Genomic DNA, 15,407 nt, shown 5'->3' with positions numbered 1-15,407 from the left:
TCCAGGCTGAATAAAGCCACGGTTATCCCAGTGGAGGACACTTCGTCCTCTAAGGATCCGGTGGATCGAAAGATGGAAGCGGAGTCCCGCACTATCTTCTCCCTGATAGGGTCAGCATTTAGACCAGTAATTGTTATTGGTCTAGTTTCCCAGACACTAACGGAATGGGCGAGATTGGTACACCAAGACCTAAGGGGAAAAGATATCCCCCAGGGAACATCTGATTTGATGGAACAGATTATACAAGGGCTACAGTTTGTCTGTGACGCAGCCTTGGATGCTACCCCCCTATTAGGGCATGCATCTATGTCAGCGGTAATCCTCAGACGTGTGCTGTGGTTAAAATGCTGGTCAGCTGACCTAGATTCCAAAAAGACCTTGACGAATCTCCCCTTTCAGGGGAATCGCCTATTTGGGGCCACCCTAGATGAAATTATTAAGGACGCCACTGGGGGCAAGAGCACTTTCTTGCCACGGGCTGCTAAAGCTAAGGGACCTCGCAACAAGCGAGGACCTTTCTTTACCGCCCATAAAGGGTTCGTACGCCCGGCTGGAACAAGCGGGAAAGGCAAGACTCCTCCAGGAGGGTTCAAGAAAGGCTGGTCGGACAAACAGAGGACCGACTCAGCCAAACCCGAAGCAAAGGATTATACAGCCTGAAGGTACGCCCCCACCCGGGTTGAGGGTGGGGGGACGTTTTCACCGGTATTCAGGACATTAGATCGAGCATCGACTACTACTACCGGTGCGATTCTTCCCTTCCAACATTTTAAGTACTACAGGGAGCGGTAGTCACCGTTCCCTGAATAGATCTTTTCCTTTACCTTTTCCTAAGATTAGTCTCTATTCCCCACAGGAATCGGATCTGGTTGACCACAGACCAAGAAGCCTCTAGCCGGGTGACTTCGGTCCCTGAGGTTCAACCAGAAAAGATCACCCTTCCTGATAGGAATCAGGTATCTGATAAATGTGTGGGAACAGAAAACGAACAGACTTTCTCGGATGGTCGGGGCCAGATAGCTCTAGGGACGCCTGGTTCAGATCCAGTCAGCGCCAGTGGTCCTAGAAATTCTAGGCTGGCCTCGTCAAGCCGGCCTGGCCGACTTGGACATGTTAGTCGCAGACGTTCCGTGGGAACTTCGTCTCAGGGAGTGTCTGTGGTCTCAAGGACCAATTTACCATCGTGATTTACAGTCGCTGGTTTTAATGGCCTGGCCATTGAGACCCAAGTACTGAAGGACAGAGGGTTGTCAGCTTCAGTCATTCCTACCCTTATTAAAGCAAGGAAAGCGACTTCCAGCAAGGTCTATTATCACACATGGAAGACTTATATTGCGTGGTGCGAATCTTTAGGATTTCCTCCACGTACCTATTCGGTGACTCGAATATTGGCTTTTTTGCAAAAAGGGGTTGAGCAGAAACTAGCCTTGAGCACCATCAAGGGTCAAGTTTCAGCATTAGCAATCTTCTTTCAGAACCCTTTAGCTACCAAGTCCTTGGTGCGGAATTTCATCCAGGGGGTGCGGCACCTGGCTCCACCAGTCCGCGCGCCCTTGCCGCCCTGGGATCTTAATTTAGTTTTGTCGGTTCTACAGAAACCTCCCTTTGAAAACATCAGGGAGATTCCCTTGCTTACTTTATCCCAGAAGGTGGCCTTCTTGGTGGCTATCACTTCTGCTCGCAGGGTGTCCGAACTGGCTGCATTATCATGCCAGTCCCCATACCTAGTGATTCATAGGGATAAGGTAGTACTTCATCCTAAGCCATCCTTTCTTCCTAAGGTGGTTTCAGATTTTCATCTGAATGAAGATATTGTACTACCTTCCTTGTGTCCTCAGCCCAATCATCATCGGGAACATGCGTTGCATTCCTTGGATGTGGTTCGGGCAATCAGGGTATACCTGAAAGCTACGGAATCATTCCGTAAGACGGATTCACTTTTTGTGATCACGGATGGCCCCAGAAAGGGGTTGCCTGCATCTGCCGCGACTATTGCCAAATGGATTAGACAGACGGTGGTACAGGCTTATTCTATTAAGGGTCAGAGTCCTCCGTTCCCTGTTAGGGCGCACTCCACTCGAGCGCTCAGTACTTCCTGGGCCTTTCGCCATCAGGCGTCAGTGGTCCAGGTATGTAAGGCGGCCACCTGGTCGTCGGTACATACCTTTACAAAATGTTATAAAATTGATGTGACGGCATCGGCGAATGCCTCATTTGGCCGCAAGGTTTTGCAGGCCGCAATTTGAGGAGACCGGTGGTCTACCTCGAGGGTTTTTTTCTGTTTGAAAAATTTCTTTTTGTTGAGTCTCATCATTAAGGATGAGCATTGTAAACTTCTAGTTGGCACCGGTTGGGCCTTCTAGATTGGGATTTGATTTCCATTTTCCCACCCCTCATTTGTGATACTGCTCTGGGACTTCCCGAAGGTGCTGTATCACCGAGGACTACGTCTGTCAATGAGCGATAGAGAAAAATGGATTTTTGTAAAATCTTACCGTAAAATCCTTTTCTCTTAGCTCATTGACAGACGTAGTCCCCGCCCCTCTGTTTTTGAGTTGGGTTGGGTTAAATTCTCTAAGCACTGCTTTTGTGACATAACTGATTTGCTGTGGCGGAGAGAGAGAGAGAGAGAGAGAGGATATACCCTCGGGGACTGCCCCTGGGGTGTGGCCAGAGCATTTTTATTTCCTGTCTAGTCCTGCTCCTGTGGAGGCAACATAACCCGAAGGTGCTGTATCACCGAGGACTACGTCTGTCAATGAGCTAAGAGAAAAGGATTTTACGGTAAGATTTTACAAAAATCCATTTTTTCCCACCCCTCGTTTTTAACACTGCTTTGGGACGTCCCAATGGTTAAAAATCAGGAGCTGTGTCCGTCAATGAACAAAAGAGAAAATGGGATTTTTGACTTGCGGTTAAATCCATTTCTCTGATGGTCATTGATGGACACAGTGCGCACCCCTCTGTGGAGTTGGCTTTCTTCTGACACTGCTTGTAACAAAAGTACCTATAGCTGAGTGTGGGTGTATGCCCCACTGAGACTGCCCATAGGCACATTGGAGCTCTTTCCTGCCTAGTGTCCTTCTCCTGTAGGGGGCAGTATAATCCAATGGTTAAGAAGAATGTGGAGCCATGTCCCTCAATGAACATCGGAGAAATGAATTTTACGGTAAGTCAAAAATCCCATTATCCTTTTCCTTCCACTTCACAAATATGTGCCACTTTGGTGGTCTATCACATAAAATCCCAATAAAATACATTGTTTTTTGTTGTAACATAACAAAATATGGAAAATTTCAAAGGTTATTAATACTTTCTCAAGGCACTGTAAATGGCAAATAATTAACTTTCTAAACCAGATATTTAGAATATTTTGTTGTATATGCACACTTTGCTTAAATATTTGGGGCGAGTAGGATGCATTTTTCCTGTGCATGCCAATACCACTTAAAATGCAGAGTGCTACTGCAGAGTTATGTTTTTCCACATGTGTATGATTGTGATCTGAACATTGTGATCTATACACACAGCATATTTCTGAGAAATGGTGGTTTCTCTTTAGTGGCAATAGGGTTTGTGTTAAGATGACGTATTGTCAGTGTTTGCACCAAAAAAAAAAATCCGGACAATTTTATATGTTATACGTGTTTGCCAAATCTCAGTTGGATAGATCTTTAGAGCAAGCTGGATAACGTGCGTAAATGTGGCTGGCTTTGCTTTTCATCTCCCTCCTTTAAAGTGGAACATAACTCCCTGTAGCAACATTTTTTCTTTTTGGTCCATCCCTCTTCAGTCTTACTTTTTTTTTTTTTTTTATGTTTTTGTATTATGTTTTTTTTACTTTCAGGTGTGTGTGCTGCAAGGCAGCACTTTCCTACTTTTCAGCCTATGCGGGGCTCCGCTTCCTCCCGGGATTGCTATGTCACAACTATCCCTGTAGGCAGTGTGCGGTCCATCTCCACACGCGCTGAACTTTTGGCATATGTGCACAAATGCCACTGGCAGCTAGGGTGCCCATACATTAGAAATGGAAGTGTTCATGGGCATGCGCAAAATAGCCCCCATACGTGCACAGATGCGCCACTGGTTCCTCCCCGGGTCTCAAATACCTGGCAGAAACCGGTTACCATGTTGGCAATGTGGAAGAGAGACGGAGGAGGGAACAAATGCAGCTCTGAAGTTCTGCTTTAAAGCTGAAGTCCAGGAAAAGCTAATTTTGTCCAAATACAAGAATCATGTGTATTCTTATTTGGATCTTGGTGCTCTTTTTGTACTTTTATTCCAGATCTGTGTGGTAACACTGTGAAATTTTGCCTTTGTGCAGAAGCTTCCTGTAATAAACACTCTCCTTGTGCAGGTTGACTGGTCTTGTCTTCTCCCACTCCTAACGTTTTCTGCAGGCAGCATGTAGTGGATGGATTTGCTGGGCCCCTCCCACAGATCTGCAGAGGTTATATGCCACACAGTGTTTAACTGCTACTTTTGCAAAGTAGTAACTGGGTTTGTAAGGTCATTTGCACACAAAGTGAATGTATTTCCTTTGTGCTTTTTGAGGAATATATTTGAATAGAAAGCTTGTGTACCTGGAGTTCAGCTTTAAATGCATTTTACTGGCTTTTAATGACTATATATTTCTTTCTGAGATTGTTCCAAGTGATATATAGACCTTTCCTGACTCCCATCCGAGTGATTCTATTATCTACCATTTATTGTCATTACAGAGCAGCTAATGAGACAGACATTTGGTGTGTTCGGACAGATTATGGAAATTCGAGTTTTTCCAGAAAAAGGCTACTCTTTTATCAGGTGACTACTCTATTATTATAATAAAAAATATTGTTTTTGCTTGTTTAAACAAATGTAAAAGCTCAGTATCGTGTGTGTGTGTGTGTGTGTGTGTGTGTGTGTGTGTGTGTGTTTTTGTTTTCGCTCAGTGTGTTACCTTTTCCTATGTATAACTTTAGCCCCGGTTCACACTTATGCGATGCGGGAAGGCTGTGAATTCGCAGCCTGTTCCCGCATCGCAAACGCACCCCCGGCAGTTCACACTGCCATATGCGATACGCTGGGGGTGTCAATGTAATCTTAACGACCCCCCCAGTTTGATCGCATATCGCAGTGCGATCTTGCAGTTCGCACAGGATCGGATCGCACAAGTGTGAACCGCTGTGCGATCCGATCCTGATGCGGCTGCAAAAAAGGGTCCTGTGTGTGTTGGGTGCGGTGCGAATTTAGCCATACAAAGTGTATGGCTAAACTTGCACCGCACAGCCGATCGCATGTAATGAAGGAGCAGTGCGCTCCGACATTACATGTGAACGCCGCAGCCGCATGAATGTGAACCGGCTCTTAAACTCAATATACGTAAGCAAAGCCATATATGATCATGATATAGGGTGGTTTTGCTCCGTTGCTCCTTCTGACGATACAAACCTGAAGCAGCCAACCCACTGAAAACCACACCAACTGTGGCTGCTATTCTGTGTCCACCCACTAAACGCAGAGGCAACATAATCTTAATTTTGTTCAGATAAAGAGGAGTTCCCCCTGGGGAAAACCAAATTAAGTCATACTGTAGCTGCTGACTTTTAATATATAGACACTTACCTGTCCAGGGAGCCCACGATGTCGGCACCCCAGTTGATTTTCAGATTGGCTGTCAGGTGTTGCCATTTGTCATAAATAAACTGCCAGTGAAGCCTTTCGGCTCCACAGCCAGTTCTCTACTGCGCAAAGCGCGCTGCGCTTTCCAATTGACAAAGCAGGTGGGGAAGGAGGAGGGTGTCTGAACTTCTGAGGGACGGTGCCGCGGCGCTGTCTCCCAGAAGCGGGGAAGGTACCCGTCCCCCCCCCCCCCACCCCCCTGAAAGGTTCCAATGTGTCACTGGGGGAGGAAGCAGATCAGCGGAAGTACCGCTTTTGGGTGGAACTCCGCTTTAAGTTTTTGAGAAAAAAAAGATGGTGTGTGTGTGATCTCTTACCTTCCAAAAAAATCAAATTCTATTCAGCCACTTTTGCTGCCATAGGTGGTCCCTAACCTCACTTTTTTTACATGAAGTTAAAGCAGTACAGCTTGGTCAAGGAATGCGATTTGGGTAGTGAATAGGCAGCAGCTTATTTTCTTCTGTCCCCCTCTGGAGGAAGCACGTTAAATTTGTTAGATGGCTAGCATCTAACACGATTTTTTATTTCTTTTCATTTTGTGAATATGTGCGATTCACCATGGGGTAATGGACAGAGGGGCCAGGAACATATGCCAGCATATGAGGTAAAGGATGGTTGTAGTGTTTGGACCCACAGCCATTAACCACTTCAGCACCTAAAGATTATTTTCCCCTTAATGACCAGGCCATTTTTTTTCTATTCGGCACTTGTGTAGTCATGCAACGCTGTACCCAATCTAAATTTGTATCTTTTTTTTTTTTTTTTTCTTTAACACAAAAATAGAGCTTTCTTCTGGGAGGCGCATGCTCATACCCCAATGTACCAGTTACGTCAGTTTGCTTACAGTGGTCGCTGGTCCGCAGTACAAAGAAGCATGGGCGGTCACTGAGTGGTTAACCAAAACCTGAAATATAGGTTTTTGGTCGTTGGACCCATCAGTGCATTTGATCTCCCTAGCACATTACAGGGAGCCCATATCCTGGGACAACACACCACTAAAGGGTTTGCTATGATTATGACGAACCGATTTGCGTGTGTTGTCAAGCAAGAAGATTTGGGTTGAGCTGCTGTCTGGTGTACCTGGTACCACAGATGTGCCTCTTTTCTCTGTGCTACTTGTTAGTAGAGCAGATCTGACTCTGCTGTCCCAAATAAGTCATCTCAGCATGGTGGAACTTTCAGCTGCACAAAGCTTTTTTTTTTTTTCTTCCTGGGGCTAGAAGCATGTGCTGTTTGCCACCACACTGCCTAACTTCTGGTCTAAACCTGTTAGGCCTGTATAAGTAAGGTAGTCGGCCAAGAATCTGTTCTGGCATTCAAGGATCCAATTTTTCTGATGAAATAGCTTCTAGCTTTCACGTGTATTCATTCTATTTTTTCACAAGTTGTTTCCTCTGTCCCAACCCTCGGATTATGAGCCTAGGTCATCTTCTACAGTCAGGGTTATGGTTGAGGGGCTAAGGAGTGTCGGGGAATTCTTGAATTTCTCTTTTTCTCCTTTTTTGGAGGACAAGCACACAGATTTGCAAGCTGATATGGCAGTAAGAGTACAAAGATTGCAAAATCTTTCTCTAGCTGAGATTGAAGAAGTGTTTAATTGTAATAAGAAATTTCAGGGGCATCCATTGTTAGCTAACTTCTAAAAATACAAAGCCACTGACCCAGAACAAGCATACAGATTACTCAGTGTGACGCAAGAATCCTGATCTGTGTACTACCTTCAGCAAATTCTGAGTTTGTATATGGACATACAGCAGAAAAGTGCTACATAAGAATACTTTACTTTTCCTTACAAAGGGTTGCTGTGCAATGGAGAGAAGGCTTTTCTTTTTTGGAGATTGTTGCTATACTTTTATAACTTTTATTCCTAAAATGTAAAAAATTCTTTCAGTGACTGGATCCTTCAGAGAACACATAACAATAAGCTGATTTTCTTAAATTGGCACTGGAAATTGCAGACAGTTTTTTAGTGGCCCAATTTACTACATTTTATGCAGAGCAGTCTGGGCAAAAATATTGCTCAGTCTCAATTATATGGTATATCCTGCTGGCAGTTGTCACTTTGGTTCTAGACAAGCTGCTGTCCTGTGCTTCCAGTAAGAAGCAAGGGCTTCTGGGCAAACAGTCATTTAGAAACAAGTTTTATTCCATTTCAAGTACCTGCTAAAAATCGACCCACTAAGAAACGGTCCTTCAAAATGAGCAGGATAGGGTAGTTTCCATTCTGGGGAAGACTGGGGACCTTCCTCTTTCAATTGAAACAGATAACATTAGGGCTGCAACTAACGATTTTTATAATCGATTAGTTAGCCGATTATTGTTTCGATTAATCGACTAATAGGATAATAACATTAAAAAAAAGTGTGGTGTATAATTTAGTTAATATGTATAGTTTTTTTTTTTTATAAAAAAAAAAGGCAATTTATTCCTAAATATCTCTATGCAGTGGTAAATATAAGTAACCAACTATATGATTAGGGAGAAAAATCTCTAATGCACTCTGAGAATAACAGACAGAAGAGGTATACTCTATATACTATTAGAGGTTGATTCTGGTAAATATCATCAGACTCAAAGATCAAATTTTTTTTTTTTTTGTTTTGACGATTTTCAGACATAACTGTAATATATGATGTATGACAGACTCCTTTGTTCTAGGCAGGTGGCTTGATAAAAGCTCCCTGCGCCTGCTGTCACTTATGCTAGCCATACAAAAACAATGTCTTCCTTCAAAAGAAAATTTCATTTTAAGAACATTTGTTAGATTTCCTAATCGTTCGTGTGGTCAAATAGACATTCGTTTTCGACCACAGTGACGGGAAGGAATAGAAAACTTCTTGGTCAAAGGAATATCTGGACAGTCTGTGGTTTTCATTCAGAAATTACATTCATTTTAAAACTGAATGTTAAAAGCAAGTGAATTTTTCAAACGACATTCTTTCATTCAGCGAATGTACAAAGATTTTCCGTATGAATATTCTCGTCCAAAATCGATACGTGTATGACCAGCATAAGGCTCAGTTCACACCTTTGCTGTTTGCTGTGCGTTTTGCTCACACAATTTTGCTATGTTTTGCATTTTTAATGCTTTTTTTTTTGGCCAATTTGTTGTTAGGCAGATTAAAAAAAAACAACAACAAACCACAAACATGTTGTACTTACCTGCTCTGTGTAATGGTTTTGCACAGAGCAGCCCTAATTCCCCTCTTCTGGGATCTCCCACTAACACTTCTGGCTCCTCCTGCCTTCAGAGTGCCCCCTATAGCAATGCTGCCTTTAGAACCACTCCCTTCCTGCCCAGGACTACATGTCCCATGAGGCACTGCTCCTCACACATTCACAAGTTCTGAGGCACTTACTGACATCTATGGACGTTGTACTGAGCTGTATGTGTGCTGCACTGTGTATACTGACATGTATGGATGGTGTACTGAGCTGTATGTGTGCTGCACTGTGTCTTCTGATATGTAAACAAATAATGCATTCTGTATGCAGGCCAACTAATCGGCTGAGCAACTAATCAATTGTGAAAAAAGTGGACAACTATTTTCATAATCAATTAGTTGTTTCTGCCCTAGATAACATACTACCCATTCATCTTTGATATTTGCAAAAGATATCAGTTGGAGTTTACTTCCAAGCCCCACAGTGATTTTTCATTATCTACCACCACCATCCTTGTTTAGAACTTGGAGAAGTCCTCTGTCTTGCTAGAATTTATTTATGGAGATATTTAAGTTGCTATTTTCTCATTCAGCACAGGCTCAAAAAAAAAAAGTACGTGTCCTTATCCCCATTTCTTCATAGTTGGGAAACCATCACAGAAGAGTTGTCCATTTCTAAACTGCTTTATGGTAACACTGGGTTTACATAATGTGCACTTAAAGTGGAACTACACTGCATCATAGCACAAATAAAGCAAAAATGCAGTTTAAAGCTGATCTCAAGGTTTTCGGTCACTTGAAATAGTTTGAACCAAACTGGTCCAAACAAACTATTTCCTTCGCTAACTGCTGCATTGGCTCAAAGCCCTGTATGAAAATGTAGCTTCAGCTGCATACAGTACACAGTGCTGGGTTCCGGCTGCAAAATGGAGACTTTGTCTCACATGGAAAAAAACAGTCAGTCACTTTAAATAGGTGGTCCAAAGAAATTATTTAAAGTGGCAGGAAACCTAGAAATCGGCTTTAATTTTTTAATATCTAAAGCAAACTCCCTCATCCATCCATCCATCCATCCATCCATGCCGTGGCCATTTTGAGTAAGGGCAGATGATTCATATAACATCTACTTCCTGGAATCCATCTGTACTTTGAAGAAAAGCCACCTTAATTGCTCTTACCTTGTTTAAGTGGATTAACAAACACCACTAAGTAACAGTCTTTGTGCAAGTACCCTTAATTGTCTTTTCTTCAAGATGGGGTGATTCTGTATACAGACTCCAGCTCTGATTTTTACAGTTCTAAAGATATCATTTTCAGTATCCTTTTCTCCTTGTTCTGGGGTGTCAAACTGCAGTTTGAGAGCCGCATTAGCAGTATGGTTGGCCTAAAAGGGCCAGTTGTATCTGCAAGACTATATAAATATACTTCTTGCTGCTGCCGGGAAGAAGCAGGGGCAGAGCTGCGACGCAGGGTCTGGAGAGAGGGCTGGAGTCAGCCAACTGCTGAGACCAGGGAAGGCAGAGACAAGGAGGTGCTGTGGCTGCACAGAGTGCAAGATCTGTAGGAGTTCTGTCTTCCTCTTTGCTGCCCTTCTACTGAGGGGGGGCAGACAGAGATGAGCCTCTCCACAGCTGCTTAAGAGAAGCGCTGGATCTGGTGGAGGAGTTCTGTCCTCTTTTCTGCTGCCAACTGCTGAGACAAGGTGGGGGCCGAGATGAGGATGTGCGAGGGCCAATAGTCTGGTGGACCGGATTCAGCTCGCAGGCCTTGTGTTTGACATATGTGTCATAGTCTGATAACTTGGCCTGCATGCTCTAGATGTCATATTGTATCCCCTTATGTTTTGAAAGAACTAAACATTGGTTCTATCCGCTTAGTTTGAGTGTGCTTTTTCTCCAGCACTTGCATTAAGTTTGAGTTTTCTACTGTTCCTTATACCGCTAATCTGTTTTACTATAGTGAAGTGCTACTTCAACATGGATCTGTCTCCTTCAGCTGTCAAAGTGTATTTTGCACATCTTCCTTCTGGATTAATAGTCTATTCTTCTGAGGAGATGTGTAGGGAAACCACATAGTTTTCTCACAATACCCTTATTTGTCCTGACAGGGAAATGCAGTCTTCGGGAGAATAGTTTAAATGGTAGTCCTTCCCTTATCTGGTATTTCTTGCTGTGCTCACCTGGAAAATGAATTGAGTGCAAGGGAGCACTATTCTTACTAGTAATACACTGCTCAAAAAAAAATAAAGGAACACTTTTTAATCAGCGTATAGCATCAAGTCAAGTAAAACTCCTGAGATATTGATCTGGTCAGTTAAGTAGCAGAGGGGGTTGTTAATCAGTTTCAGCTACTTTGATGATGAAATAAACGGATGCACTAGATGGACAACAATGAGACAACCTCCAAAACAGGAATGGTTTTGCAGGTGGAGACCACTGACTTTTCTTCACCCCCCCCCCCCCCCCCCCACTTTTCTGACTGTTTTCATTGGTTATGCATTTGGCTAGGGTCCGTGTCACTACTGGTAGCATGAGGCAATACCTGGACCCTAAAGAGGTTGCACAGAAAGTCCAACTCCTCTAGGATAGCACATCAATACATGTCATTGTCATAAGGTTTGCTGTGTCTCCCAACACAGTCTCAAGAGCATGGTGGAGATTCCAGGAGACAGGAAGTTACTCTAGGAGAGCTGGGCAGGGCCATAGAAGGTCCTTAACCCATCAGCAGGACCAGTATTTGCTCATTTGTGCAAGAAGAAACAGGGTGAGCACTAGGACCAGGATGAGCACTGCCAGAGCCCTACAAAATGACCTCCAGCAAGCCACTGGTGTGAATTTCTCTGACCAAACAATCAAACAGACTTCATGAGGGTGGCCTGAGGGCCTGATATCCTCTAGTGGGCGCTGTGCTTACCATGGAGATCAATTGGCATTTTCCATTGAACCCCAGAATTGGCAGGTCCGCCACTGGCACCCTGTGCTTTTCACTGATGAGAGCAGGTTCACCCTGAGCACATGTGACAGACCTGGAAGGGTCTGGAGAAGCCATGGAGATCGTTATGCTGCCTGTAACCTCATTCAGCATGACTGGTTTGATGGAAGGTCAGTGTGATAGTCTGAGGAGGCATATCCATGCAGGGACACCCAGACCTCTACATGCTAGACAATGGCACCCTGTCTGCCATTAGGTATCGGGATGAAACTCTTGGACCCATTTTTTTAGACCCTAATAAAAGTCCTGGGTTCCTCCTGTTGCACAACAATGCCTGGCCCCAGAGTATTCAGCCAGTTCCTGGAGGGTGAAGGAATTAATACCATTCAATCCCCCCCTCCACGCTCGCCTGAACTAAATCCAATAGAACATCTCTTGGACATTGATTTGTTCCATCCACCACCGCCAGGTTGCACCTCCAGATCTGGGAGGAAATACCTCAGGACGTCATCCGTCGTTTCATTAGGAGCATGCCCCGACGTTGTCAGGCATGCATACAAGCATGTGGGGGCCATACAAACTACTGAGTGCCATTTTGACTTGCTGCAATTCAATTTCAGCAAAATGGACTAGCCTGCTGCATCAATTTATCACTTAGATTTTTAGGGAGTATTTTTAATTCAGCCCTCTGTAGGTTGATAATTTTAATTTCCATCAAACGATGTGGCATCCTTTCGTTCCTAACACATTATCCAGTCTTTTTCATATTTTTTATCGATCTGATGTGTTTTCAAAGTGTTCCTTTTTAATTTTTTTGAACCGTGTATTTCCAAGAACCTTTCAGGCGTTCACAAGTTTCTTTCCCATGACAGCCATGTATTTTGTTGTTCAGTGTCTTTTTCTTATACTGTACTTGTTTAGTAGACAGAATAGCTTGTGTTTTCCGTCTGGGCATCTGTGCTGTCCGGAAATATTCTTAAAATAAATTCAAAAACTTTCTTCTTTAGCGAAAGGCTTGCTGTTTGTTTGTAATTGGCGTGCCTTGAGTTTAGATGTCAAGTTTGGAATAAATGGTATAGCTTACCTATTCCAGGACCCTGAAGCACGGATGGTAGTTTACAAGTATGGGCAGAATTGGGTTTAAGGCTCTTTATTCCATTTAATATCTCTGCATTTGTTAATTTCTCTCTTGTCCTTGTAGATTTTCCAGCCATGACAGTGCTGCACACGCCATTGTGTCTGTGAATGGCACCACTATAGAAGGGCATGTTGTGAAATGCTACTGGGGTAAAGAGACGCCAGACATGGCAAAGGGCTTCCAACAGGTGGGTATAGTTCTAACCAACAAAGAGAACAATGCTTTCTAAAAAAATTAGATTTTCTTAATTATAAAGCTTTTCCCATATGGGAGAATAAAAAAAGGCAATCACACTTGATGGTTTAGGTCTGCAGGATAGATTTTTTTTTATTCAGAATTATTGACTTTATCCTATTTCTGCCTTTTCCTCCATTACCATTCAGTTTGTCTAATATGAGTCAGACCATTGCAAATGTCATGACCCTTACTGTACCATATGACATATGTCCTGTGTTTCCAGGTGGACTATACTCAGTGGGGCCAGTGGAGCCAGATGTATGGTAGTCCCCAGCAATATGGCCAGTACGTGACCAATGGATGGCAGGTGCCATCTTACAGCATGTATGGACAAGCTTGGAATCAGCAAAGCTTCGGAGTTGAGTAAGTGATCTGTTATTGGTTTTAACTGGAAGTGAACTTTTTATATAGAAACTGCTAACTCTTAAATTCATTTTTGTTTCTGTATTTTAGACAATCGCAGTCTGCTACATGGATGGGTGGCTTCAATGCCCAGGCTCCACCACCAGCACAGGGACCGCCAGTCCTACCAAACCCACCCGGGTACAGTATGGCCAGCTATCAAACACAGTGAAAAGGACTTTTCTACGTGTGGGTTCACCTGAGGAGACAAACTGGCTGAGGGGGGCATGACGTGAAGAAAAGGCCAATATTCATAGGCAAAATATTTATTTCAAGCTGAAACTGTTCTGAAAACTTTAGCACCACTCAGCTTTAAAAGGACATGACTTTCTAGAATTTGCTTTTTATGAATCCTTTCCCCCGGAATTCAGGACTGGTCTTACAGACCCAGCTTTCTTTCTTTGTAAAATAAAAGCCATTTGATGGAACTGGCTAGAGAAATATTTCACTAGAATTTCAACAGGTTTTTTCTTTTAACCGGCTTTACTTTGTTTTAAAGACTTTTTTGATTTTTAACCTGTAGGGTGGGGTTTAAGGTGGTCACTAAAATGGGGGAATCGGATACCCTTTTTACTATTCACCCATTGCTGTTGGTGTTCCATTCAATCATGTTCACCAAGTGCTGCTGGAAGACATGCGTTGTGGAAGTGATCGGATCCCGGATTTCTGTCATGCCGTTATTTGCTTGCGTCCACAGTCACCTTCCGTTCTGCTACTTGTACACACACAGGTTAAGACCGTAATCTGACGTGGCAGCTTAAGGATGAATCCTTTTGTATTGTCACTTGGTAACCTTGATACATTGGGGTCCCTCCCTTTCCAGTTGTGTTTGGCTGCCCCAGTGCTCTGTCCTCCGATATAAGGTGAAGCTGGAGCATTGTGCCTGCCTGTCCCACCCAAGGTCTAATGGTTTATTTGAGCTCCCAAGGATTTTCATCACCCCTGTATATAAGTATAGCTGCTGTCTACTAGTCTCTGATTTCATTACTTCAAAGGTGAGCCAATGAATACCGTATATTCTAAGAAAGAAGCCTTAATTTCAATTTTCTAAACCTGTTTTTATTTGTCACCTTCTGTTGTTGCAGAAAGTTTTGGTATGTAAATACCTTGTTTGATCTTATTTTCATCTGTTTATAAGATGTTCATTCTCCTGCATTGGTTAAAGAGGATGGACGTATTGTCCTGTGTTGGCCTATATACATAATTTTCTTTTTAATAAATCACCTTACATACCTTGCAAATGTGCCATTTAACTGCTATGTGATAAATGGTATTTGTGGATTTCAACTTTTTGCTGAGTGGTTTCTGAATATAGGTTGATGACAGGCTGTAGTAGCCCCTCTCTGCCCCTCTCTGCTTGCTGTACCAGGAGCGTGGAAGAGGAGGCTTCTGGGGTACCAAATAAACTCTGAAATGTATTTCCCCAAACATATTTTATGTACTTCTCATCCAGTAAATACATTTCTGTTAATGAAACGGGTAAATTATTTTCAAGCGGCATGTGACCCAGCATTTTTGGCGTTTTGACACCTGCAAATATTGGAAGATGCATATGCTACAACTGAAATATCAGCACATAAAGTGAAGATAGAACACTGTGCCATATACAGATTAAATATCTGAAAGGCAGAAGCTGGAGAGCAGCTGCTGCTGCTGCTCCTATCTAAATTTATAAAATGGACATTGGTGTCTCTTTAGTGATAGCACAGGGCCTGGACAGTGTGCCATAGATCAGTGTTTCTCAACCTTTTTCCAGTCATGGCGCCCTTGAAAATAATTTTCAGCCTCGAGGCACCCCAGTTAAGGTTTGTTTTACATTATTGCTTGTCGGTGTATGCAAGCAAAATTGTGTTCCCAACACGCACACAAAT

The 15,407-nt window shown here is 43.2% G+C and overlaps 1 protein-coding gene across 1 annotated transcript in view; it reads left to right on the top strand.

The window, feature by feature from the left end:
* TIAL1 (TIA1 cytotoxic granule associated RNA binding protein like 1) overlaps positions 1-14,823 on the top strand; it is a 48,127-nt gene extending 33,304 nt beyond the window's left edge. Inside the window, exons 9-12 of the mRNA XM_082268044.1 lie at positions 4,722-4,806; positions 12,961-13,084; positions 13,358-13,497; positions 13,588-14,823. Coding sequence (XP_082124170.1) covers positions 4,722-4,806; positions 12,961-13,084; positions 13,358-13,497; positions 13,588-13,708 — 470 coding nt within the window. The 3' untranslated portion in view covers positions 13,709-14,823. The remainder of the gene's footprint in view (positions 1-4,721; positions 4,807-12,960; positions 13,085-13,357; positions 13,498-13,587) is intronic.
* Positions 14,824-15,407: the final 584 nt, after the last annotated feature.

The sequence above is a fragment of the Pelophylax lessonae genome, assembly GCF_965119305.1.
Source record: "Pelophylax lessonae genome assembly, chromosome: 9".
Taxonomy (NCBI): domain Eukaryota; kingdom Metazoa; phylum Chordata; class Amphibia; order Anura; family Ranidae; genus Pelophylax; species Pelophylax lessonae.
This window is presented reverse-complemented; position numbering and strand designations above follow the sequence as displayed.